The sequence below is a fragment of the Oncorhynchus clarkii genome, chromosome 5 (assembly GCF_045791955.1).
Source record: "Oncorhynchus clarkii lewisi isolate Uvic-CL-2024 chromosome 5, UVic_Ocla_1.0, whole genome shotgun sequence".
NCBI classification, from domain to species: Eukaryota; Metazoa; Chordata; class Actinopteri; order Salmoniformes; family Salmonidae; genus Oncorhynchus; species Oncorhynchus clarkii.
Window position 1 is genome coordinate 44,483,009 of NC_092151.1, and position 27,997 is coordinate 44,511,005.

A 27,997-nucleotide genomic window follows, 5' to 3' on the forward strand; every position below is an offset into this window, starting at 1 on the left:
GGGACTCTAACCGGAAGCTTATAAGAAATCCCGCTATGCCCTCCGATGAACAACCAAACAGGCAAAGCGTCAATACAGGAGTAAGATCGAATTGTACTTCACCGACTCTGATGCTTGTCGGATGTGGTAGGGTTTGCAGACGGATTACCAGGACGTGTACTGCGAGCATGCGCTGACCAGCTAGCAAGTGTCTTCACTGACATTTTCAACCTCTCCCTGTCTGTAATACCAACATGTTTTAAGCAGACTACCATAGTGCTTGTGCCCAAGAACACTAAGGTAACCTGCCTAAATGACTACCGACCCGTAGCAATCTCTATTGAACTCCACACTGCCCTTTCCCACTTGGACAAAAGGAACACCTATGTGAGAATGCTATTCATTGACTACAGCTCAGCGTTCAAAACCATAGTGCCCTCAAAGCTCATCAATAAGCTAAGGACCCTGGGACTAAACACCTCCCTTTGCAACTGGATCCTGGACTTCCTCAACAGAGGGGCAAATCAGGGGTGCATGTTCAGTCCCCTCCTATAGTCCCTGTTCACCCATGACTGCACGGCCAGGCAAGACTCCATCACCATCACTAAGTTTTCCGATTGCACAACATTGGTAGGCCTGATCACCGACAGCGACGAGACAGCCTCTAGGGAGGAGGTCAGAGACCTGGTCGTGTGGTGCCAGGACAACAACATCTCCCTCAATGTGATCAAGACAAAGGAGATGATTGTTAACTAATTGAAAAAGAGGACCAAGCACGCCCTCATTCTCATCAACGAGGATGCAGTGGAGCACGTTAAAAGCTTCAAGTTCCTTGGTGTCCACATCACCAACAAACTAACATGGTCCAAGCACACCAAGACAGTCGTGAAGAGGGCATGACAAAACTTATTCTCACTCAGTAGACTGAACATATTTGGCATGGGTCCTCAGATCCTCAAAAGGTTCTACAGCTTCACCATCGAGAGCATCCTGGCTGGTTGCATCACTGCCTGGTATGGCAACTGCTCAGCCTCCGACCGCAAGGCACTACAGAGGGTAGTGCGAACGGCCTAGTACATCACTGGGGCCAAGCTTCCTGCCATCCAGGACCTCTATACCAGGCGGTGTCTGAGGACGGCCCTAAAAATTGTCAATGACTCCAGCCACCCTAGTCATAGACTGTTCTCTCTGCTACCGCACGGCAAGCGATACCGGAACACCAAATCTAGGTCCAAGAGGCTTATAAACAGCTTCTACCCCCAAGCCATAAGACTCCTGAACATGGCTACCCAGACTATTTGCATTGCCCCCCCCCTCTCCCCCTCTTTTACACCACTGCTACTCTCTGTTGTTACCATCGATGCATAGTCACTTTAATAACTACCTACATGTACATACTACCTCGACTAACCGGTGCCCTCGCACATTGACTCCCCCTGTACATAGTCTCGCTATTGTTATTTTAGTGCTGCTCTTTAATTAGTTGTTAATTTTATTTCTTATTCTTATCCGTATTTTTTAAAACTTCATTGTTGGTTAGGGGCTCGTAAGTAAGCATTTCACTGTAAGGTAAGCTGTTGTATTTGGTGCATGTGACTAATAAAATTGTATTTTATTTGATTTACTCTGCGTCTCACAAAGACATGGCGGTTGGAACCAAAAATCTCAAATTTGGACTCATCAGACCAAAGGGCAGATTTCCACCGGTCTAATGTCCATTGCTCGTGTTTCTTGGCCTAAGCAAGTCTCTTCTTCTTATTGGTGTCCTTTCGTAATGGTTTCTTTGCAGAAATTCAACCATGAAGGCCTGATTCTCGCAGTCTCCTCTGAACAGTTGATGTTGAGATGTGTCTGTTACTTGAACTCTGTGAAGCATTTATTTGGGCTGCAATTTCTGAGGCTGGTAACTCTAATGAACTTATCCTCTGCAGCAGAGGTAACTCTGGGTCTTCCTTTCCTGTGGCAGTCCTCATGAGAGTCAGTGACATCATAGCGATTGATGGTTTTTGCGACGGCACTTGGAGAAACTTTCAAAGTTCTTGAAATGTTCTGCATTGACTGATCTTCATGTTTTAAAGTAATGATGGACAGTCATTTATCCTTGCTTATTTGAGCTGTTCCTGCCATAATATGGACTTGGTATTTTACCAAATAGGGCTATCTTCTGTATACCACCCCTACCTTGTCACAACACAATTGATTGGCTCAAACGCATTAAGAAGGAAAGAAATTCCACTATTTCACATTGAAGAAGGCACACCTGTTAAGTGAAATGCATCCCAGGTAACTGAAACTGCTGGGGCCGCAGGTAGCCTAGTGGTTAGAGAGGTGGGCCAGTAACTGAAAGGTTGCTGGATCGAATCCCTGAGCTGACAATGTAAAAATCTGTCCTACTTCCCCTGAACAAGGCAGTTAACCCACTTTTTCCCGGTAGGCTGTCAATGACTGACTTGCCTAGTTAAATAAAGGTTTTTAAAAAACGACCTCATGAAGGTGGTTGAGAGAATGCCAAGAGTGTGCAGAGCTGTAATCAAGGCAAAGGGTGGCAACTTTGAAGAATTTTAAAATATATTTTTGATTTGTTTAACACTCTTTTGGTTACTACATGATTCCATATGTGTTATTTCATAGTTTTGATGTCTTTACTATTATACAATGTATGAAATAGTACAAATAAAGAAAAAGCCTGGAATTTTTGACTGGTACTGTATATATACAGTGCATTGTGAAAGTATTCAGACCCCTTCATCTCTTCCACATTGTGTTACGTTACAGCCATATTCTAAAATTGATTGAATTTTTTTTCCCCCTCATCAATCTACACACAATACCCCATAATGACAAAGCAAAAACTGTTTTTTAGAAATGTTTGCTAATTTCACTAACCAAAAAAAAACTGAAATATACTGAAATATATATGTCCAAACTTTTGACTGGTACTGTATGTTTATATTATTCTAACAGTTATTACGGAGACCGGTCATTTGGCTAGTCAATTATGGTCATTTTTAATTCCATGACCGATTCAGTCCTACCCAGACGACGGTTCACCACATTAATCCGCCCTCTACAACAGGCCTTCCTTCAGCCAAGGTGACTTTCCTCTCCCCTTTACAACAAACACAACACATAACGAGACCCAGATGAGGCTATTATCAAGCATACACATGAACAAAATGATCTCATGATTCCCCCATTCCAGCATATCTCCAGTCAAGATTCCATGTCAGCTCTAAATCCTGCAGCTTCCATGGATTACTGTGCATCTGGACAGATGGGCACAGGTTGACGGAGGGAGAGGTGAGAGGAAGGGGAGAGGGTAAGGAGGGGGGAATGGAGGGAGAGGGTAAGGAAGATAGGGAGGGATGAGGGGGGTGGGGATGAGCTTCCTCCCCTTCAGGCCCTCCCCTTTAGTCCTCTCAGGGTTGAACTGCCCCAAGGGGAGAGGGGGGACAGGGGAGGGGAAAGGCTGTGACCTGGATGTCAAGGTCAACAGGGGTCAAGGTAAAGGGCAGGGTTCACTCTCACCCCTCAGGGAGAAAGTAAACACATGGAGATGCACTTTTCCTAATCTTTTGACCAATAATTAAATGAGAACCAACAGGGGACTTGTTATGCTTACAAAGATGGACACAGCTCAAACTTCAGGCCTGCGGGGCTCTGCATCCCTTTTTGAACAATCGGTGGCTGATATCCACATACAATGAAATAGAACTGAAAAGTATCCTCTCTGTAATCTCAGCACCCAGAACTGAGTGCAGTGGCCAGCTACTCAACAGCTACTCCTTTCCATTGAATCAGGGAGTGACCGAGAGTGAGAGCCCCTACCTTAGTCTATGGCCCCTATGTACCTGTAGAGGTTTTGATGCTCAGGTTGTGGCTGAAGTCCTCTTTCAGGGCGGTGAGGACGGCGGCCATCTCCTCACTCACTTCCTCCAGACTGATGATATCCTCCGCCAGCGAGGAGTTGATGTTCACTTTGGCCGCCTGGGCCTTCGCTGCCTTCGCTGAGGGAAAAAAGAAAAGCACCGTCCTTCACTACAAGAGAGACTTCAAAGGGGGAAGAACAGAAGGAGGATGGAGGAGAGGAAGGAGACCTGCATGCTGGTAGTCTAGTCAATCAGAGTTATTACAAATAAAACCAAAATGAGAAAACACAGTGAAGTGGGGTTTTCTTCAACCTTCTCAAAAAGACAAAAAAAAAAGCTCTTGAACGTTCCGACCACCACTTCAGTACACAAGCAGAATAGAGACGGAGTCTTGATTCCTACCCCTATATTTCCTGAGCCTTTGAGGGTTTTTTGAGGGCAACACTAGACCAAATCAAATAGGTACAAAGCAGTTGAGAGGCAATCGGCTCTCCGCTCACCTTTACTCATCTTGGTGGCATACAGGAGAACGCAGGTGGCGGCAGTGGGGGCGATGTCTCGATGACATGTATTTGGGAACAGCAGTGGGACTCTGGAGCTGACCGCCAGCTGACAGGAAGACCTCAACAAAGGGACCAGGCATCGGCACAAAGCCAGCCACAGTAGGCCCAGCTGACTCAATGCCATCGCTGTCACACACAGACACACAAATGACAGAGATACAGAGAAGCGTAACAAAAACATTCCTTGAGACTTATGCAGATATTATTACAGTCTGATCTTATGATAACACACAAGCAGAGTCACGCAAAATAACAAATACTAAAGTACTGAAATAAAATACCAACATCTATCTATGTATCTAATTTTCCTTTCATATTAGTGTAGTGATATTACAGTGCCATGGATGGCAAGCTGTAATAATAGCCAGCAGGGGGCGATACTTATGTCTACCTACATACTGTATGTTGCTGCCTCAAGTGTTCAGCACACCACTGCTGCTAAATCATGTACGCCACTGCAAAAATTATATATACAATTTATTTTTAAATGTGGGTGATAAAAGTTTGCAGTGTAAACTTAAATGACTAAACCCAGATGTAAAGTATGTAGAAAAGATAATGGAGCAATACAGTTTCAAATAAGATCATCTTTGACAACTAACAACCATCAACCGGTGAACAACCAGCCATGTATCATACCCTGGACGATATCCTCTATTGTGTGTGATGAATTCACACACCTTTACACACCATCAAGAGAAATGGGGCACCACGATATACTATCACACCAGGCGGATAGACAATGTCAACGTCATCCTCGTAAATCGCCTCAACAGTATGTTGTGTGCCAATTAAATGGCACCCTATTCCTCACAAAGTGCACTACTTTTGACCAAAGCTCAGCCCTGGTCAAAGGTAGTACACTATATAGGGAATAAAGTGCCATTTTGGGATGCAACCTACATCTAAGTGTGAAGCTTCAGGCTTGGCTCCTAGTCATAATACCACCTTGCTTTGTGTGTATAGAGAGATGGGATACTGATATACACTCAGTAGACAGTTTATTAGTACACAAATGGTTTGCTCGTGGCTTGCTATATAAAGCAGGCAGACAGGCATCAAGGCATTCAATTGCTGTTCAATTGAACGTTAGAATGGGCAAAACCAGTGACCTAAGCGGCTTTGAGCATGGTATGATCGTTGGTGCCAGGGAAGCCGGTTCCAGTATCTCAGAAATGGTTGGACACCTTGGCTTTTTACGCACACGTGTCTAGGTTTTACCGAGAATGGTGCGACAAACAAAAAACACCCAGTCAGCGGCAGTCCTGTGGGCAAGAACAGCTAGCTGATGAGCGAGGTCGAAGAAGAATGGCAAGAATTGTGCAAGCTAACAGGTGGGCCACAAAGAGGCAAATAACAGCACAGTACAACAGGAGCGTGCAGAACGGCATCTCGGAACGCACAACTCGTCGGTCCTTGTCATAGATGGGCTTTTGCAGCAGATGACCACACCTGGTTCAACTCCGATCAGCTAAAAACAAGAAGAAGTGGCTCCAGGGGGCACGCGATTACCAACACTGAACATTTGAGGAGTGGAAAAACATTGCCTGGTCTGACAAATCCTGGTTCCTGTTGCGTCATGCTGATGGCAGAGTCAGGATTTGGCATAAGCAGCATGAGTCCATGGCCCCATCCTGCCCGGTGTTAACGGTACAGGCTGGTGGCTGTGGTGTAATGGTGTGGAGAATGTTTTCCTGGCATACGATAGGTCCCTTTATAGAATTGATCAACGTTTGAATGCCACAGCATATCAGAACATTGTTGCTGACCAGGTGCATCCCTTCATGGCTACAGGGGGCCTGACCCAGTACTAGATGGGTGTGCCTAATAGACTGGCCACTGAGTGTACATCACAAGAAGGCAGGGGGGATCTAGGCAGGCAGGGTGATACTTATGTCTATCTACAGCCTGTATGTTGCTGCTGTATGTTAGGACTCCCGAGTGGCGCAGCAGTCTAAGGCACTGCATCTCCGTGCTAGAGGTATCACTACAGACGCCCTGGTAAGAATCCAGGCTGTATTACAACCGGCCGTGATTGGAAGTCCCATAGGGCGGTGCACAATTGGCCCAGCATCATCCGGGATTGGCCGGGGTAGGCAGTCATTGTAAATACGTATTTGTTCTTAACTGACTTGCCTAGTTAAATAAAGGTGAAAAGAACTAACAAAAAATCCAGAACAGCCCACAGTCTCCCCTACAATCTCTGTGTTGTTACAGTCAGCAGCGCTTTACTGTATCAATAATATCTGGGACAGAAGGCAGAGACCATACAAGTGCTTTATTCTCTAAATAAACCCAGGTTGATTTTATCACTCCCTTGTAAAGCCAGCAGCAGGCAGGCTCACTGAAAGACACGACTGGTGCCTGGTGGTAAGACTATAGGAAGATGAAAAGCATGACTCTTTTGTGTTACCTCTAGGGTATATTTAACAATTGGTAGTGTGTCTGAGTCCACTGGAAGCGATAGAGGAGGGATGATGGCTGTCTTTACACGTGAAGTGAAGCAGAAAAACTGTAGCACAGGTGTTCAGTGGGATACTGTATCTCTTTGATATTTCTTCATAAACTGCAAGAGTTCAGCTGGTATGCCCACATTGTACGCCATCACTGAATATTTCTGGCCTATGTTGTTAAAAAGCTACAATTCTTAATTGAAACAATTACAAAGCGTATCCTCCGACCATGTTTCACTAAAAAGCTAAATTCATTGACAGAGCTATGGATGCAAGGACTGATCACCCATGATATTAAATATATAGTTTTAAGCATCTTCAGAGGCTATAGTGTTTGTTTACCTTGTTAACAAACATTGGAGTAAAACTTAGGCCTATATTTTGGGTTCTGATGGGTTATGACAGTTGAACTAAGGTCATGAGTCATTTATAAATGGTATTCTTCAAGAATCAATGGGTATGTTACAGTATATCATTAATGTATTAGTCCAAAAGATTATGTAGCAAGGACTTAAGATTTAACTGTAGCATTTTACCAGCCTTTATAAGCCCAGGGGTATTAGATAGTTGACTGCATATCGATCATATCAATATCAATCATGCATGTGACACGCTGACACGAAAGCTAACTAGCTTAGCATGATGGCTACTACTAGCTAACGTTAAAACGTTTGTGGAATGTATCTGTCATATATGGAAGGAAGGTCGTTGGACATGCATTCGAGTAAGCTTAAAGACATATTGGATTGATACAAGAGTATATTTGGGATTTGATCTTTACACTGTAACTACTGTATGCATGGACTACTTCGTTGCATTTTAATGTTACTACTTAGCTATATCTTGTAAAATGTGTTTTTTTTGCGCAAGGCTGTGAAGAGCGTTGGAAAAAATGCCGCGTTCAAAATAACTGGGAACTCAGAATTCCCTGACTTCCGACTTTAGTGGGTGACAGCTTGGACCTCGTGAAAAAAAAAACTCCAGCTGGGGAAAATCGTTTTGAACCGCCATCCGATGCTAGTCGGACATAGGAAACTCGGAAATAACCGACTTGTTGATTTGTTGAGCGCGGCACGTGTATAACTACAACCAGTTAGCAAGTCGGACATTTCAGAGTTTTTTAGTTCCGACTAAAATATCACTGACGTCATGATTTGACCTCATTCCTTTCACGAATACTCAGTTGTCTTGAAAGCAGCAATAGCTGGAGCCGACGCTTGCGTTATTCCTCATATTCATTCAAATAATATGTTTTGGGTGTCATCAATGTGTGTGCTCCTTTTGGGCGAGATTGTGTAAGACGTCATTCACAAGCGCCTTTGTTTTTGCTATCTTGCGGCTAGCAGCTAGCTCACCGGAGCTTTGTGTACTAAGGTATTTTATCTAAATTATAGAATTCTATTGACGTTTTGTTGATATAGTAATCTCTAAACGTTGAGCCGTTCACCGTCAGACAAAGTTTCTACCGAACAAGGTAAATTAAACGTTTGATACATACACTTAATTCTAGCATAATAACTAGCTTACTTCGTTAGCAATGCTTGACACCCCTCCGTGTCGAGGGCTCTTGGCATTGACAAATCCATGTTGCAAAGTGAACAGAAACATAAAACAAACAATTGATATATATATATATATGTATATGTGTATTTCATCATGGTTTATCTTTAGTCATCTAACTAGATCCATTGCCAATGATAGTTAACTGGATTGCTGTTAACGTAAACTAGCTAGCTAAACCAAATCAAATCAAATTGTATTGTATCGCGTACACATATTTTGCAGATGTTGTTGCGCGTACACATATTTTGCAGATGTTGTCGCGTGTGTAGCGAAATACTTATGTTCCTAGCTCCAACAGTGCAGTAATACCTACAATACAATACACGCAAATCCCCCAAAGGAAGGAGTTCAGAAATATTAGAACGAGCAATGCATGTCATCGTCTGGGATATAAATATAGATGCATATCATGGTGTGTATAGACATTATGGACAGTAACGTAAATGAATTGAAAATGTGTACAACAGCAGTTATATAACATGAGCTGTTACTAGCATTCAGTATATACACATGAAGTAGGTAAAACAGTATGTAAATATTATTAAAGTGACCAGTGTTCAATGACTATGTACATAGGGCAGCAGGGTTGAGTACCAGGTGGTAGCAGGCTAGTAACAGTGTCTAAAGTTCAGGCCAGGGTACTGGGCTGAGGCTGGCTAGTGGTGACTATTTAACAGTCTGATGGCTAGTTAATATTTCTGTCTGAACAGTGAACGCAGTGAAACGTATTATCACAAAAAGATAGGACCTGTGATTAGCTAGCTAGGCTACTTGATGTTTTCATTTTCATAGGGGTTTATCAGTATTTAATCAAGTTGTGGGTCACATTATTTTGCCGAAGGGCACACTCCCAAAGCCTATCTCTCTCTTTCTCTCTCAGGAGACCCATGGAGTCGGCAGTGGAGACGGCGGAGAGTTCCCCCATTGTTACAGAACGCGAGAAACCTATTCGGTCTGCAGTAGAGACAGTGGAGCGTCCTTCTTCTACCATTTCAGAAGGGAAGGAACCCACACCATCAGCCGTGGAGGACCAGGATGTCACCGTAGTTTCAGAAAGCAAGAAAACTACACCTTCTGCAGTGGTGACGGCAGACAATGATGTCACTATCATTTCTGAAAGCAAGAAACCTACACCTTCTGCAGTGGAGACGGCAGACGATGATGTCACTATCATTTCAGAAAGCAAGAAACCCACGACAGCACAGCTGGCAGTGGAGACCGTGGAGAATGCCTCTATCATTTCAGAAAGCTCGTCACACGAAGGCCATCGCCTGTGGATCGGGAACATCGATCCTAAAATCACAGAGTGAGTGAATCCTCTTGTTCCATGAACCTCGAGGTAGAATTTGTCCCTAACCACAGCTCTAGGATCAGATCACCCTACTCTAAAATCCTTGCCTTAACCATCAGGCAGATTAAACATGTATTTAACCCTGAACCAGTGGTACGGTAGCCTCGTACAACCAGCCTAATCTCACCAGCTTGCTACACAGATATGCATCATTTATGTGAGCTTGCGAGATCAGGCTGGTTGTACGAGGCTAGTTGTTAAGGGCAACTTTTACTCTCTCCGCCCTTGACTGGGAGGTGGGGCGCTCGCTCCTCCCTGCCAGGGAGGCAATGCAGCAGCAGCCCAGCGGAGCAACCGCCGTGACTGGCCTGTATGATTGATTAGCCGTGTGTCTGTGAGGGCTGGAGAATGAGCAGACAACGTTGGGCGTGTGAAAGAGAGGCACTCGGGCATGGCGACCTGTTCTGCTGAAGGGCTGCCATCATTTCTCACTCACCTGGCGTGTTTACTCTGTCAACCTGTAGCTTGCTGGCTGCTCTTTTTGCTTCAGAAGAAGGAGTGGGTGGAGGGCAGCACAGGTTGGGATTGGCTGGTGGGCCCCTGGAAAATATACAGCTTGCTGGGGCTGGTGTCTAGACAGGCATTTCCTTCCCCTCTACCCTCTGTTTTCCTTTAAATAACCTGGTGTGCATCCCAAATGGCACCCTATTCCCATAGGACTCTGGTCAAAAGTAGTGCACTACATAGGGTATAAGGAAAACAACAAAATATGCCCACAGGCTGGTGATTGGTAAGATGAATTAGTTCACATGCTCCAAGTGTTTGTTGTAGCAAGACCTACTTCAGGGCCCTCCTCTCTGTAAAGTGACATGCAGGTAGGTAGCACTGTAGAGAGGTCTGTTCTTGTTTTCTGAGTGAGGGTCAGTATTCAGCTACAGGCACTTTGTTATTTTTCTTTTTACAGCGAGCCAGGAGATCAAATAAGTGGGTAATGGAGATGTGAGGTACAAATCTCTGCTGTAATTTCTTAGTTTTTACCGCTAATGTGTAGTCTCTGTCAGAGAGATTGATTGTGGTGTTGAAGAGGAGATGGTAAAAAAAAAAAAAAAATAGTATTGCAATATATAGGGACTAGGGGGCCATTTGGGACAAAGTCTTAGACTCACTGCTTGCTGCAGCATCAGGAGCCATTGATCACTCATTTCTCTAAGGAGAAGTCCAAACTGGAAGATTCCCCCAGGGCATCTGGCACTACAGTTGCACTCTGAAATCTGGCGGGAAACGTTGTACACTCTTTTAACACGACCACACGGTTTCCACAACTGCTACTAGGCTACTTTCTCTCTCTCTTTCTCTCGTCCCTCTAACGTTCTCTCTGTGTTTTCTCTCTGTCTCTCTCAGCCAAGAATCCTTTCTTTTCTCATTATTTTCCATGCTAATTAATCCACAGGTCTTAATGGTGTCAGATCCTCAGCACCATCATCAGTCATGATCTCGAGCCCTCCAGATCTCTGGAAGAATCCAGTCTCGGGACAATGCTGAGCGATTGCTCAATTCCCTGTTTTTTTTCCCCCTTCTCTTGGAGAAACTAAAAAAGTGGTAGAAAAGCTAAACTGAAGTTGGGAGATCATCAGCGTTTAGCTTGTTGAAAAATGCATAATTCCGGGGTCACAGTCTGGATTCTGTGAATAATTCTTTGAATGATATAGGCTGCATTTCATCTGGGAATGCTTTTGCTACCTTCCCCATATCTCAGGGAGCAGAATCAACACTTTGGCACATTTTGTTTTTGAAGAGGCAGCTGAGCTCTTATAGCAGCAGATGTGATATCTTGCGTAACATGTTGTGCACCAGTCTCAGGCACAGGCTGTCGTTAGACAAACACCAGCCTGACTGTGTTTCAGGAGTGTGTCTTTAGCTAAGGAGACAGTCATCAGGTGAGAGGGACAACACCCCAACCCACCTGCTCGACCCGCCTGCCCAGGCACATCTCCCACACACACGCACACACACCACACACATGGCTAGAGTTGGCACAATTACCGTATAACTGTGTAACTGACAATTATGGATGAAGACCATCATGAAAATAAAATAACCGTTAAAATAACAAATGTGGACAAAACAGCTGACCGAAGAAGGAATTGGCTGGGCATTTGTGCGGTTGAGTCCGTTTCTGCTGTAACGGACTCTACAGTAACATGGACTTAACAACGCGAGGAAATTTTGTTGTAATTTGCATTTTGTTGTAACATACACATTTTCTGTTTCAGTGGTTCCCAAACTTTTTATAGTCCCATACCCCTTCGAACATTCAACCTCCAGCTGCGTACCCCCTCTAGCACCAGGGTCAGCGTACTCTCAAATGTTGTTTTTTGCCATCATTGTAAGCCTGCCACACACACACATTACAACATATTTATTAAACATAATGAGTGTGAGTTTTTGTCACTACCCGGCTCGTGGGAACCAGGGCACAAATAATAATAATCAATCATTTTGCTTTTTATTTAACCATCTTACATATAATACCTTATTTGTTCATCAAATTGTGAGTAACTCACCACAAGTTATTGAGAAGGGTGTGCTTGAAAGGATGCACATAACTCTGCAATGTTGGGTTATATTGGAGAGAGTCTCAGTCTTAAATAATTTCCCACACACAGTCTGTGCCTGTATTTAGTTTCTTGCTAGTGAGGGCTAAAAAATCCACTCTTACATAGGTACGTGGTTGCAAAGAGCCTCTCTGTGGATGCTGCAGTGTACCCAAGTGGCGTCGGGAGCAACTGCTTGCACAGCTTGCATAGATGGAGGAACTGTAGGCGCTGGGCCGCTTCACCCGCATGGTTATTCAACAGATGTCCAGCTTGGCTCAGGTTCATGCTTTCACAGAAGAACCCCCTCGAGCAAGGAGATCACTCCTCCCCTCACCAACCCTTAGCTGCCCTCCTCAACCTCCTGCCTGCCAGCACGTTTTACAGCCCCCAGGAGAAGTGCATTGTGGTCTGTTAAAGGCCAGACGTGGTCCCGTCCCCTCCTGTGGTCCTTCCCGGTGTATCAGCCCACTATCAATTCCTCAATCTGTACCAGAAGCATGTCGCAGGAAGACGCTCCATTCCAGCCTGCAGAGGGTGGAGTCTGGGAAAGTGAGAAATTCTGCTTGTCGAAGAAAGCTCCTGGGAGGCCAAGGAAAGACATTAATACATCCAGTCCATGGGTGTATCCACAATAAGATCCTATACCCTATGTAGTCCACTAATTTTGACCGGGCCCCATAGGGCTTTGGTAAAAGTGGCGCACTATATAGGGAATAGGGTGCCATTTGGGACGTAACCCGGGATCCCTAGTACTCCCCCAAATCCTGCTCCTAGGCTACATACCTTTCCACGATTTAAAAATAACTGCTGGAGAAATGTATGAAAGCAACAAGCATCTCTGTTAGGCTACTTGTACACAACACAATTCCCAGGCAGTCACTCCGGAAGAAAAAAAATAAAGGCTCACCCATGTTTTTGTTTATTTATTTACGTAACATAGGCTATCAAAGGACATTCACATTGTAATTATTTTACATTGTGAAATAATGTAGATATGTCTTTAAACTTCGACTTCAATAGGAAACATTTTGTGTTGTATCTGACCTAAGCTTGAGATCAATAAATACCGGTTAGACCTAGGCTATTGCCTGACCTGAGACTCTATTGCATTATGTGGAATTCAACGTCAGCCAATGTAGCTGAATGTCATGCTTTCAACATACCTGTGATGACTATGACACAACCACTACCTGTTTTATAAATCCATAAGAGATCATGAATATAGCCAAACGTTTGGACACACCCACTCATTCAAGGGTTTTTCTTTATTTTTTACTATTTTCTACATTGTAGAATAATAGCGAAGACATCAAAACACATATGGAATAATGTAGTAACCAAAAAAAGTGTTAAACAAATCAAAATATATTTGAGATTCTTCAAAGTAGCCACCCTTTGCCCTGATGACCGCTATGCACACTCTTGGCATTCTCTCAATCAGGCTTCACCTGGAATGCTTTTCCAGCAGTCTTGAAGGAGTTCCCACATGCTGGGCACTTGTTGGCTGCTTTTCCTTCACTTTGCGATCCAAATCATCCCAAACTATCTCAATTGGGTTGAGGTCGGGTGACTGTGGAGGCCAGGTCATCTGATGTAGCACTCCATCACACTCCTTCTTGGTCAAATAGCACTTCTACAGCCTGGATGTGTGTTGGTCATTGTTCTGTTGAAAAACAAATGATAGTCCCACTAAGCGCAAACCAGATGGGATGGTGTATCGCTGTGGTAGCCATGCTGGTTAAGTGTGCTTTGAATTCTAAATAAATCAGACTGTCACCAGCAAAGCACCCCCACACCATCACACCTCCTCCTCTACGCTTCACGGTGGGAACCACACATGCGGAGATCATCTGTTCACCTTCTTTGGATCTCACGAAGACGCAGCGGTTGGACTCATCAAAACAAAGGACAGATCTCCATCAATCTAATGTCCATTGCTCATGTTTCTTGGCCCAAGCAAGTCTCTTCTTCTTATTGGTGTCCTTTAGTAGTGGTTTCTTTGCAGCAATTCGACCATGAAGGCCTAATTCTCCTCTGAACAGTTGATGTTGAGATTTGTCTGTTACTTGAACTCTGTGAAGCGTTTATTTGGGATGCAATTTCTGAGGCTGGTAACTCTAATGAGCTTATCCTCTGCAGTAGAGGTAACTCTGGGTCTTCCTTTCCTATGGTGGTCCTCATGAGAGCCAGTTTCATCATAGCGCTTGATGGTTTTTGTGACTGCACGTGAAGAAACTTTCAAAGTTCTTGAAATGTTCCGCATTGTCTGACCTTCATGTCTTAATGACGGACTGTCATTTCTCTTCGCTTATTTGTGCTGTTCTTGCCATAATATGGACTTGGTATTTTTCCAAATAGTGCTATCTTCTGTATACCTCCCCTACGTTGTCACAACACAACTGATTGGCTCAAGTGCATTAAGAAGGAAAGAAATTCCTCAAATTAACTTTGAACAAGGCACACCTTTCAATTGAAATGCATTCCAGGTGACTACCTCATGAAACTGGTTGAGAAAATGCCAAGAGGGTGCAAAGCTGTCATAAAGGCCAAGGGTGGCTACCTTGAAGAATCTCAAATATATTTTGATTCAACACTTTTTTTTTTGGTTACTACATGATTCCATATGTGTTATTTCATAGTTTTGATGTCTTCCCTATTAAAAAAGAAGAACCCTTAAATGAGTAGGTGTGTCCTACCTTTTGACTGGTACTGTATATTGTGACTCTATGACTAGGTAGCCTTTCTATTCATCTGTTCATGCCCAGTCTACACTGTTGATGTTCTTCTGATAACGCCCTGAAGTGTTAGCATGCAGCATAGGCTTTTGGCGTGCACGGACAGTGATATTTGGCTCGGACAATAGAGAGAATGCACTCTCCTACACACAGACTGCATGCTAGGCTGCCCACCAATACAGACCGTCGACATGGACATATGAAATTGTCTGCTTCTTGTTCAGACTGCCCCCCCCCCCCCCCCCCCCCCCCCCCCCATTACAGCTTGGACTAAATATATCTCCTTTACTGTTGTCCCAATTTCTCACTCTGTTATACGGTAGATGACGTGTGCGAGATCCCTTCTACTTGAACTTCACAGTGTGTCGAATGAGTGTAGGCTTGAATCTTATCCCAAAATGTTGAGTCTTGTGTCAGGGGGTATAACCTCAAGTTCCCTCTGAATCACTGGTACAGCTGTTGGCCACGGTCATGACAAATTCATCTATTGATTGGTACAAGGCCGGGCCAGTACAGTATGTACTGCTGTAAGGGACTCTTCATAGTTTAGCACTTGATAACAGGGCAATGAGGCTACAATCGAGACCACCTCAAGGGTCAGACGGTCAAGCAATTATTATTATTATTTTTTTAATGGATCCTGGATGTTAGTGACAATGAATCCCACTGCTAATAACCTTCTGAATGGAAGGTGGACGCGTTCAATTTCCCACGACTATTGTAGGCTAACAGGCCGAGGCAGTTACGGCAGCTAGCCGCACGCAGCCGTGCACTGTACAGTAGGGAATGTTTTTCTTGAAATCAGGCTTCCTCTTTTCTTTTTTTTTTCTCTCTCTCTCATTGTCCTGCCGCTGTATCCTCTGTATTGTGTGGATGGAAGATTTACTGCGGCTCAAAAGGTGTAAGAGACCGGTCATTCTAATCAGGGGCAGGTGACAGGGAAGGCAAATATAGTCATGATGTTTTATGAATAGGTTGGACTGTCTTGGTCATCTTAGTTGATGGTGGAAGTCTGGCGTTGAAAGACCTGCCTGTATTGAAAGAGACATTTTTAGTCATTTATTTCGTTTCAACATCTTCTACAGTAATTCAATTTAGTCCTTTATATTAATCATAATGTGCTTTGGAGATTACGCATGACCACTAAATGTTATTTCAAAGTAATACATGACCGGATTTATCCAAGCAAATCAAATGCATAAACGAGAAATACAGTTGATTTTTACTTTGTCACAGCAGATGAAAAGCGCTAGAGTGAGTCTCAGTATAAATGTGTGTGTGTGTGTGTGTGTTTCCTCTGCAGGTATCACCTGGTGAAGCTTCTGGAGAAGTTTGGGAAGGTGAAACAGTTTGACTTCCTGTTCCACAAGTCTGGACCGTTGGAGGGCCAGCCCCGAGGATACTGTTTCGTTAACTTCCACACCAAAGAGGTACGACACCACACCAGCCATTTCACATCTTTCAATTCCAAGAAAAGATAAGTCTCTACCTCCATATGAATTTACATTGGCGTCATTTAGCAGACGCTCTTATCCAGAGCGACGTAATAGTGCATTCATCTGAAGACCGCTAGTCGAGACAACCACATTTCACACTCGTTGTGAAGGGAATGTTTCCTAAATGAAGTCGTTATCAAGCTTATTGGGAGAGATAAGTGCGTTTGTATAAATATTAACTCACAAAAGTGAAAAGTTGGGGCAAGTCAAAAGCTATACACGGAATAGACAAAAGATACAGTATAGCCAACCGTTTCCCCATCTCTCCCCGTGAAGATATTGCTTCAAACTTCATAGGGCTCTTCAGGGCTCAACCAAAGCTAAGATAAAGATCTCTTATTCACTGTGAGTGTCTCGAGTGTGATGGGAGGCTGTCCCTGGGGTGTTATTCAGAGGAAGTGTGTATTTATTAGCCTCATGCACGCAAACACACACACACACACACACCACTAGAGCCCCACGGACTGGGTGATCCATCAGTCATTACTGTCTCTGTTATCACTTTATGATAGAGAATAATGACATATTGATTTGTGTAAGAGCTCTTGGATAAGTGTCTGCTAAATGACTACAATGTAATGATACTGGCCTGGTTTTTCAAGGTGAAATGTGTTTATATTTTTATGAGGATCAAACCCCTTTTTTCCCCCATCTCCAGGAGGCTGAGAGGGCGATCCATTGTCTGAATGGGAAGCTGGCCCTGTCCAAGAAGCTAGTGGTGCGCTGGGCACACGCACAGGTAAAGGTAAATGTCACCCGGTTAAACCTCTCGCCTTTACTACACACACACACACACAGCATGGCCTGTGATTCATTGTGTGTCCCTCTCTTAGGGCAAAAAGGCTAGCCTATATCAGGTTCTGAAGTTGTGCGGACTTAAGCCTAAGCGTCCTGCATGCAGCAGTGTGTTTGCCTGTGGTCTGGTCAGTGGTGTGTGTGTGTGTGTGTGTGAGTGCTGTTGGGTACAACAAAATGGCCACAAATTGACTAGGAGTGTAGAACAGTAGCAGAAAGGCAGGCGTGTAGGACTGGAGAGGACAGTGCTCCAGACAGTCCCTCTAGGCAGGGGGGAGATCTCTTGGACTCCAGCAACCCTGGTCTGTCCCTAACAATAGGCAGCTGCCTGTATGGACTAAGGAAATCCTGTATGGGGCCGAATCACGCCCCTCCTGTACACCCCCCGTCCCCCACTCTCCCCTGAGGGGAATGAGACACCAGGTTCAGGTCAAGGTTAACAGTGCAGCCCTCCTTTGACAATAACAAGCAGCGGACAACTGGTTCCAGACCCCCACCACCACCCCCCACTCATCTCAAGATTCATGACATGCTCCCCACACACAAGACAGATCAAGAATAACAAATCGCATTTTATTTGGCACATGCTTCGTAAACCCATAGGTGTAGACTAACCATGAAATGCTTACTTCCCAACATGCAGAAAGGAAGAGATAGAAAAATACACAACGAGTAACGATAACTTGGCTATATACACGGGGTACCAGTACAGAGTTGATGTGCAGGGGTACGAGGTAATTGAGGTAGATATGTACATATCGGGATTATAACCTTTTATTTAACTAGGCAAGTCAGTTAAGAACACATTCTTATTCACAATGACGGCCTACCAAAAGGCAAAAGACCTCCTGCGGGGACGGGGGCTGGGATTAAAAAATAAAATAAATAACATATAAATATAGGACAAAACACACATCACGGCGAGAGACAACACTACATAAAGAGAGACCTAAGACGACAACATAGCAAGTCAACAACACATGACAACACAGCGTGGTAGCAGCACAAAACATGGAACAAACATTATTGGGCACAGACAACAGCACAAAGGTCAAGAAGGTAGAGAACAATACATCACGCAAAGCAGTCACAACTGTCAATAAGTGTTTCCATGATTGAGTCTTTGAATGAAGAGATTGAGATAAAACTCTCCAGTTTGAGTGTTTGTTGCAGCTTGCTCCAGTTGCTAGCTGCAGCGAACTGAAAACACGAGCGACCCAGGGATGTGTGTGTTTTGGGGACCTTTAACAGAATGTGACTGGCAGAATGGGTGTTGTATGTGGAGGATGAGGTCTGCAGTAGATATCTCAGATAGGGGGGACTGAGGCCTAAGAGGGTTTTATAAATAAGCATCGACCAGTGGGTCTTGTGACAGGTATACAGAGATGACCAGTTTACAGAGGAGGATAGAGTGCAGTGATGTGTCCTATAAGGAGCATTGGTGGCAAATCTGATGGCCGAATGGTAAAGAACATCTAGCCGCTCATGAGCACCTTTACCTGCCGATCTATAAACAATGTGTCCGTAATCTAGCATGGGTAGAATGGTCATCTGAATCAGGGTTAGTTTGGCAGCTTGGGTGACGATAGAGGAAACCAAGTCTAGATTTAACTTTAGCCTGCAGCTTTGATATGTGCTGAGAGAAGGACAGTATACCTTCTAGCCATACTCCCAAGTACTTGTATGAGGTGACTACCTCAAGCTCTAAACCCTCAGAGGTAGTCATCACACCTGTGGGGAGAGGGGCATTCTTCTTACCAAACCACATGACCTTTGTTTCGGAGGTGTTCAGAACAAGGTTAAGGGTAGAGACAGCTTGTTGGGATAAAGTGACGAGGCAATAGGATAGACAAACAGCAACAGCTGCGCACGTGATGAGTCAAACGAGATAGTGCATAAAGGGTCAATACACAGAAAGTCTGGGCTATCGGTTAACTATTTAACTAACTATTTAGCAGTCTTATGGCTTGGGGGGGTAGAAGCTGTTTAGGGTCCTGTTGGTTCCAGTGCATCGGTATAGCCTGCCGTGCGGTAGCAGAGAGAACAGTTTATGTCTTGGGCGGCTGGAGTCTTTGATGATTTCTAGGACCTTCCACTGACTGGTGTAGAGGTCCTGGGTGGCTGGGAGCTCGGCCCCAGTGGCGTACTGGGCCGTCCGCACGTGTGTGCATCTGGTCTATTCCCACATCCCATGTCTGACTCACTGAGCCATTCTGTATCGAGTGACATCAATGCCAATAGAATTCAATCATTTTGATTACATTTTTTCAATATTTTTTTATATGATTTTTAAGTAAACGGTCACGTCATTCAAGGATCCGTGCTGTTTCATTTGCATGGCGGTTTCATTTTCCTTGTAATTGCCATGTTCTGTATAGTATAACGTCACCATGGCTTAACCGAGGGGATGGACAGGCCGACTGTCTGGAGATCTTCAGCTTTGTCATCAGACATGCGTCAACCACTGGACGGATGTTCCCCCCCCCCAGAAACGTTGAGAGTTGGTCGCCTCTGAGCCTGTCCTTTTTGAACCTGTGAACTTAAAGATAATGGAGGGAAGAGGCACTGATCTAACGAGAGAAATGTGATACGGGTCTCGCGTGCAGTAAATAGACCCGTGGTGCTGGCCTATCCGGAACGTATAGGATGCATTCTTGTAGAACGACTTGTAAAAATGGAGGGAAGGGAGTATTTGAGGGTCATTGTTTGACGCCTAATCATGGTCCTAAATGAATGACCTCAGCATCTATTATGACTAGTGGGTTGTTAAGTACTCTGGCGTGAGAAAGCAAGGGCCCGTTTGTTTGCTTTCATTGTAATACTTATTTCCATGTTGCGTTGAGGAATAGTCATCTTCATGACTGATATGTGGCTGTCTCACCTAGCTATCTTAAAGGGACGCTTTGGGATTCTGGCAATGAGGCCCTTTCTCTACTTCCCCAGTCCGATGACCTCATTTATCTCTGCGCCCAGTCTAAAGGAAGTTGGAGGTAGTTCAGCGAGCCAATGCTAACTAGCATTAGCGCAATGACTGAAAGTCTATGGTATCGACTAGCATCCTGGCAGATGCCATGGACTTCCAGTCGTTGCTCCGACGCCAGTTAGAAATTGCGCTAAACTCTAGTTAGCAACTTCCTTCAGACTGCACACAGAGACATAGAAATGCCACGAGTTACTCTGACTCCGGGGAGATAGATAAAGGGCTCCATCGCCAACCTCCTGAAGTATCCCTTTGGGACGGATGCACCAACTGTAAGTCTCTCGGGATAAGAGCGTCTGCTAATTGACTAATGTAAAAATAAATGTCATTCATCCATTCATATTGGTTCAGAAAGCGACACTTTTTGAAACCATGGTGATCATGGCACTTATTATAAATGCATCCTATTGATCCTAGCTGATTACTAGACCTGGTAAGTCTAATATGAGTATTTTCTTGTATGTTGATGTGTTTTCTTTCCCGTTCTTCTCTCTACAGGTTCACATTGCATCACTCACGTTGGGGAAGTTGTGAGGGGCGGTTTTGAGAGGAATGAATGCACAGTTATATTGCTGTGCCGTTCACCTTCCCCCACAATGCCTCAGAAAAGGGCATCACAATGCCAGTGAGGGGATTTGACCAAAAGCAGCAGCAGCAGACCAACGGGGTGACCCTGGTCCCTCCCTGGTCTATGGTGCAACCGTAATCTAAACGGGCTCCGCTCTGGTTACCTGGTCCAACCATGACCGTAAGCTAGCTGGGCCCCAAAGCTCTGCTCCATCTGTGGTTACCAGCTCACGTTCTGCTCAGCAGTCAGCCATGTGGGAGGAAGTTGAAGTTCATTCTCTAGAAACTCTCCTTATACCTCATCATGTCCTATGTTACTTTACTTGCATGTCTCACAGATGTTCTTCTCCTTGCTTTTGTTTTTGTATCTCTGTTTGTTTGTCTGCGTCTCTCTATATCTCTCTTTGTCTCTCTCTCTCTTTGTCTCTCTCTCTCTTTCTCTCTCTCTCTCTCTCTCTCTCTCTCTCTTTCTTTCTTTCTTTCTTTCTTTCTTTCTTTCTTTCTTTCTTTCTTTCTTTCTTTCTTTCTTTCTTTCTTTCTTTCTTTCTTTCTTTCTTTCTTTCTTTCTTTCTTTTTCAGAGGTTTGAGGGTTTCAGAGGGGATAAGAATGGTCCTGCCAGCCTGGAGCCGTCCTGCAGCGCAGAACTAGACTTACCAACCAATCTCAGGTTGGTCCAATCTGTCTCTCTGACCCTCCTCCCTCTCTGACTCTCCCTTCATACTTCACTCACCCTCCCTACACTATTTTAGACGCCTATAAATTACAGTATGATATACCAGATTAGGGTGTATGTTAGACTCATGATCAACACCTAAAAGTCTTAACTTAAATGTATTTAAAAGCTGGAATCCTACTTGGTGAAACTGCCACGTCCATTTGCGATATTATAACAACAAAGAAGTTGCTGCCGACTAAGGACACTGTTTTTTTCCCCATCGGCCATAATTGCGCGTGCGATAGAACAGCAGAACATGTACTGCAATTTATTTCGCAATGTTACGCGAGATGCTCCTCGCCTTCGCTCCGTCAACAAAAAACAACATGGTGATGATCACATTTTATTTGATCACATGCGCCGAATGCAACCCGGTGCAGACCTTTACCGTGAACTGCTTACTTACAAGCTGCTTGCTTGTTTCTGGAACGATGCAGTTCACGAAATAACGTTCAGAAGATATTTATAGAGAAAGTTTCAACGTTTAATCACCACGCGCACAAGGTGTTAAAAACAGTACAGTGAATTTCTTACCGAGAGCTCTTTCCCAACAATACGGTGATATTCCCTCATCAATCTACACACAATAACCCATATTGACAAAGCAAAAACAGGTTTTGACATTTTATTTATTTTCATTTGTAATACATTTGCGATCACATTTACATAAGTATTCTGACCCTTGACTCTTGTACTTTGTTGAAGCACCTTTGGCAGCGATTACAGCATCGAGTCTTCTTGGGTATGACCCTACAAGCTTGGCATACCTGTATTTGGGGAGTTTCTCACATTCTTCTCTGCAGATCCTCTCAAGCTCTGTCAGGTTGGATGGGGAGCGTTGCTGCGAAGCTATTTTCAGGTCTCTCCAGAGATGTTCAATTGGGTTCAAGACTTGGTTCTGGCTGGGCCACTCAAGGACATTGAGACTTGTCCCGAAGCCACTCCTGTGTTGTCTTGGTCCTGAGCACTCTGGAGAAGGTTTTCATCAAGGATCTCTCTGCACTTTGTTCCGTTCATCTTTCCCTCAATCCTGACTAGTCTACCAGTCCCTGCTACTAAAAAACATTCCCACAGCATGATGCTGCCACCACCATGCTTCATCGTAGCAATGGTGCCAGGTTTCTTCCAGACGTGACACTTGGCATTCAGGCCAAAGAGTTCAATCTTGGTTTCATCAGACCAAAGAATCTTGTTTCTCATGGTCTGAGAGTCCTTTAGCAAACACTGGGCTGTCAGAAACTGTCAGTGCGACCATCGGGTTCTTGGTCAGCTCCCTGACCAAGGCCACCCAATTGGTCACTTTGGCCAGGCAGCTAGGTGTCTGTGGTGTCTTGGTGGTTCCAAAATTCTTCCATTTAAGAATTATGGAGGCCACTTTAAAATAAAATGTTTTATACATTTGCAAAAATCAACTGTTTTCACTTTATCATTATGGGGTATTGTGTGTAGAATGATGAGGGGCATTTTTTATTTAATCCATTTTAGAATAAGGCTGTAACGTAACAAAATGTGGAAAAATAAAATGTATTCCTCTGTCATAATGTTCAGGGCAAATATTTGCCCATGAGTAAGCTCTGGCCACCTGGTGAACATGTTACACTAAAAATGTTGAAAGTGCTATAATGGTGGATTACTCAGATTCTGTAATATATTATTTTATTCAGATACTTTGCTGAGGGAGCCTAATTACCCTATAACTCATCTGCTGGTCCTCTCAGCCAAGTTTGCCTCTCCACTGTTGTCATTTTAGTTTTGTTTTCAACTGGTGTAGCTGAAATACGGGGTGCAGCAGTCTACGGCACTGCATCTCAGTGCTAGAGGCGTCACTACAGACCCTGGTTTGATTCAAGGCTGGATCACAACCGGCCGTGATTGGGAGTCGCATAGGGTGACGCACAATAGGCCCAGCGCCATCCGGGTTAGGGTTTGGCCGGGGTAGGCCGTCATTGTAAATAAGAATTTGTTCTTAACTGACTTGCCTAGTTAAATAAAGATTTAAAAAGATATATATATGAAAAAGCCGAATTCGCTAATTTGAGGGGGTGTCCACATACTTTTGTGTGTGTATATATAGTGTAGAAAATAATAGAAAATAGAATAAAACATTTAAGTGTGAATAAAACCCAACAGGAACTATGACGTGAGTTAAAGAAACACGAGAATGCCAGCATATACAAGTCAGTGTCAGTACCATATTCAGTGTGCAGGAGTGGTTGAGGTGGGTTTATACATAACGTGGAAAGTAGCATTTATAAAAACAAATGGCCTCTTGAGCTCAAATGCAACACTTTTTTATTTTATTGATGAAACAACCATGTCTAAGAAGGACTTTAAAAGAGAAGTTTGCTATTTTACAACAAAATCTCAATGGCATGTTATAGAAGGTTCCAGACATTTTCTTTTTGCGATTTCACTTATTTTTCTTAGAAACTCACCCCAACCAGCGATTCACTTCGTCATCCTTGTTGTGTAGTACGGGGGTTTTGGAAAATCATGAACAAATGCTCTAAAACACCAAAATGCATCCTTTTAGAAATGCTGTCATTATAGTCATGCAGGTTTTTTTAGATGTTGTACACATGAAAATGTCATTCCAAACTTTATCCGCAACATTGAATTCCATTTTCTGCGACTCGAAGCTGTTACCCCTGTCCAGCTGTTCAATTGTCTGTGTAGCCTTCTGCTAGAATGGACGGAGAGGTATCGCTTGAGTCGCAAACTAAATGGAATATTACATTGCGGACAAAGTTCGGAATGACATCATTTCATGTGGTCTACATCTAAAGACCACCACTGTACTGAGACAGGGTTATTTTGGCACTCTGAAATTCAAGTACTAGAACATCTTGAAAATAAGAATTTTCTCAAGTTAGTACTTCAAAAATGATCAAATATGTTAATATGAAAAATGCATTGGTTTTACAAATGAATTTCCAGGCAGACTACAGAGTTTTATTTCCTCATGTGTTTCGCGCTCTGGTTGCCAGGCAAACTCAGATATTCCACCCACGCTGCCACTCAGCCAGGCAGGTACAGAACTGACTGATCAGGCACCACCAAATGTCACATCGATATCTAAAAATGTTATTTTATTTTTATTTCACCTTTATTTAACCAGGTAGGCTAGTTGAGAACAAGTTCTCATTTACAACTGCGGCCTGGCCAAGATAAAGCATAGCAGTGTGAACAGACAACAACACAGAGTTACACATGGAGTAAACAATAAACAAGTCAATATTATTTATTTTTTTTAAAGAGTCTATATACATTGTGTGCAAAAATCATGAGGAGGTAGGCGAATAATTACAATTTAGCAGATTAACACTGGAGTGATAAATGATCAGATGGTCATGTGCAGGTAGATTAAATTGACGTTTATGAAGGGGTTTTGCGACCCAACCAGGGATGTAGTTGAACGCCATTTACGCACCTTTTTATGTTGTTAATTATAGTTTACGCACTTATTATTGCATTCCCAGCGTTGATCAACGCTCAGAAGCCTTCTTGATCTGCGTTCTAATTGCAAATTATTAATGTATGCTCGTTATGTTCGCCTGCTCCCCCGGATTTGCCTTGTTAGCAGCATATTCATTCACCTCTCTGTCCTACGGGAAACTCGGCTGTGTCAACAGACATCCCCCAAACAAAAACCTCCCTGACTCAGAAGAATGAGTGGACATCTGGTAAATAGTCGCTGATATTTCAGTCAGATGTCTTGCTAGTTTATGTAGCTCAAGGGCTCTGGTTGATAATCTGGTAGCATGGCTAGAAGGATGAAGTTCGTTTCTAACGTTGAATGGGGGCTGCAAGGAAGGACGCAAAGGAGATGCACAGAGAGAGGACGCATTGAAGCAAGTAAGGAGAGAGGTTAGTATTACAGTGGTTCGCAAACTTGGGGTCGGGGACCCATGTGGGGTTCTTTAAAATGTTTAATAGGGTCCCCTGAGAGAATCTTATCAAACACATGAATAACTTGTTTCTCTTCAAATGGGTATAGAATATAACATTTGAGAGTAAACTAGGGGCCTTTTACACTGTTAGAATTCACTTTTATGTCAATGTGTTGGGACTTAAATATAAAGACAATGTAATATTATCAGGTACATTGAACTAAAATATTAACGCAACATGCCACAATTTCAAAGATTTTACTGAGTTATAGTTCATATAAGAAAATCAGTCGACGTCATCAGTACTGACTTACCACTCATGTATGTATGTATGTATGTAATAAATAAGTAGTGAAACGTAATATTGAGTAAAACTTGTAAGGAAGGTAGTGATGATTAATAAATTATATTTTTTTTATCTGGTTGTGGCAGTATACTGCCATCTGGTGGTGACTAGAAACAATTGCATAATAGGAACTATTATCCTATGGTCCTTGAAAATAAATATTTGTGCATGGAAAAAGTACTTCAAAGTCCTTGAATTTGACTTGTCACTGTCTGTACGAACCTTGCTGAGAGCATTTCCATTTCTAAAAGGACATATTTGGTGCAGGTAAGTTTCTCAAAAACAAGTGAAAATTGCACAACCAAAGTGTCTGGACCCTTCTATAACATGCCATTTACATCAGAAAATGAGATTTGTTTGTAAAAAAAAGTTCAATTCTACTTGAAGGGAGAGTCCTCAGGAAAGTGCATTTAATTTAATTTACCATAAACTTCAATAACACGAACTCACCAACCATAGACCAGTCAGTGTGGAGGAAGAGAAAGAAGAGTTTCCTTGATTTTCCTTTATTCCTTCTGCACACCCCCCCCCCCCCCCGCTCTCCCTCGTTTACTTCCCCACTCAGTCACTCACTCTATAGCTCTCTCACAGTCACACTCTCCCTCTCTTGCTCTCTCCTACCCACTCACTCTCTCTTCTTCTCCCTCCCATACAAAGTACGAGTGCGAAGATTCGTGCGATCGAGGCCAAGCTTCAGATGATGGAGGAGAACCCAGACGAGGAGTACCAGGGCCCCTCAGCCTACATGTACAACAAGCCTCCGGAGAAGAAACGCCAACAGCCTTACAGCAGACCCTTCCGCAAGTTCAGGAGATGACATACAGGGGACCGAACATCCAACACCTAGGCTTGCAAAATTCCCCCGGTAACTTTCCCCAAACTCCCAGGTTTTCCAGAATTCCTTGTTTGAAGATTCCCCGTGTTCGAAGATTCCCAATATCAGAAGGGAATAAGCAGGACATCTGGAACCTCCAACCAGGAGTTCTGTAAAACTTGGGAATTTTGACAAAGTTACTGGAATTTTGCAACCCTACCAATACCTGACTGGCTCAGTGACTTCCTCTACAGCGGTCTCCTGTAATACATTAACAGATTACAAGACAATTGAAGTGCTAATTAACGTTAACATGATGCGAACGTATATATGGAATATGCTCAGATTGTTAAATTATTATTACACTGTAGTGTTGTGGGAGTTGCCTGGTGCCAATCTGTTTGTGCTATTATCCCAACTCCTTGTCACTCATTGACAATGACTGCAATGAAGTTGGCAAGAGCACAAAAAGATCTGGGACCAGGCTATAGTGGGAGTCAGGCCACCAAACTGTATGACTTCAGGTTTGGACAGATGGCGCAACAAGCCATTAAATTTTTTTCCTATTGTGTGTTTACTTGGAAGAGGAATTATAATTTTTTTGTCAAGGAAGGTTTTGTTTTTTTGTAATCTACTTTTCTACAACTTCAGCCAAAACTATTTTCAATGGCTATATGTATTGTATGATATGTAGAATATCACACCTTCCATTTATCTTACTATTGTTTTTCTGTTTGGATTTTTTTCAAATACACTGTTATTGTAATGTTTCATTTCTGTCTTTGCCGTTCAGTGTTGGGAGTTTGACATTATTACCCTTCATAATTCCAATTTGACCTAATGTAGTGGACTAATACAGTATAATACGTTTCCCACATGCTCTGAGTTACTTGTTATCATTAGCTACAGACCGACATTATCATGTTGGTCTGTAACAAAAAAGAAGGCAAGGCATAAAATCATGTATTTTAAAACTGAGTGGTTGTCACCATTCTGTGTTTCTTGTGATCAAAGAAGGTTACGCTAAATGGATTTTATTCATAACACATGTGGCTATGTTTTGAGTGTGATTTGAGGGTCATCATAAGTGGAGAATGTTGAGCAGCTTTGGGCAATATAACTATTTTTATTTATGCTATGACACCCAGTAAACGACATTGCAACTCAACTCGTAGATTACATTGTTCAATCATAAAATTGTCTTTGAAAACAAATAATATTTGTATTTTTTTATTTCAATGTAAATATACCGCCCTATATTGTTGTCTACGTGTTGTTTTTGAAGTTTGTACATGGCTATTTTATGTATCCCATCATTTGTAGATCTGCCAAATGTTTAGAAG

General features: G+C 43.3%; 2 protein-coding genes across 5 annotated transcripts in view; one reads left to right on the forward strand and one right to left on the reverse strand.

The window, feature by feature from the left end:
* LOC139409699 (ribosome-recycling factor, mitochondrial-like) overlaps positions 1–4,535 on the reverse strand; it is a 32,567-nt gene extending 28,032 nt beyond the window's left edge. Inside the window, exons 1-2 of the mRNA XM_071155100.1 lie at positions 4,349–4,535; positions 3,831–3,986 (exon numbers count right to left, since the gene is read on the reverse strand). Coding sequence (XP_071011201.1) covers positions 3,831–3,986; positions 4,349–4,535 — 343 coding nt within the window. The remainder of the gene's footprint in view (positions 1–3,830; positions 3,987–4,348) is intronic.
* A 3,272-nt stretch (positions 4,536–7,807) lies between these two features.
* On the forward strand, positions 7,808–27,868 carry LOC139408902 (RNA binding motif protein 18). Of its 4 annotated transcripts, none has more exons than XM_071153341.1 (6): positions 7,808–8,338; positions 9,308–9,733; positions 16,354–16,480; positions 17,205–17,285; positions 21,468–21,556; positions 26,498–27,868. In XM_071153341.1, the coding sequence occupies exons 2-6, from the start codon at positions 9,315–9,317 to the stop codon at positions 26,655–26,657; spliced, it is 876 nt and encodes a 291-aa protein (XP_071009442.1). In that variant the 5' UTR covers positions 7,808–8,338; positions 9,308–9,314; the 3' UTR covers positions 26,658–27,868. The 4 variants fall into 4 exon arrangements, with proteins under 4 accessions (XP_071009442.1, XP_071009443.1, XP_071009441.1 ...); XM_071153342.1 differs by having other exon boundaries at positions 7,993–8,238; XM_071153340.1 differs by having other exon boundaries at positions 8,167–8,238; positions 17,205–17,291.
* The last annotated feature ends 129 nt before the right edge of the window (positions 27,869–27,997 follow it).

Excerpts from the sequence above, each read along its gene's own strand:
- LOC139408902 (XM_071153340.1), top strand. The coding sequence starts at position 9,315 with ATGGAGTCGGCAGTGGAGACGGCGGAGAGTTCCCCCATTGTTACAGAA. Across the intron at positions 17,292-21,467 it reads GGGCACACGCACAGGTAAAG|AGGTTTGAGGGTTTCAGAGG; the intron begins GTAAATGTCACC and ends TTTCTTTTTCAG. Across the intron at positions 21,557-26,497 it reads GACTTACCAACCAATCTCAG|TACGAGTGCGAAGATTCGTG; the intron begins GTTGGTCCAATC and ends TCCCATACAAAG.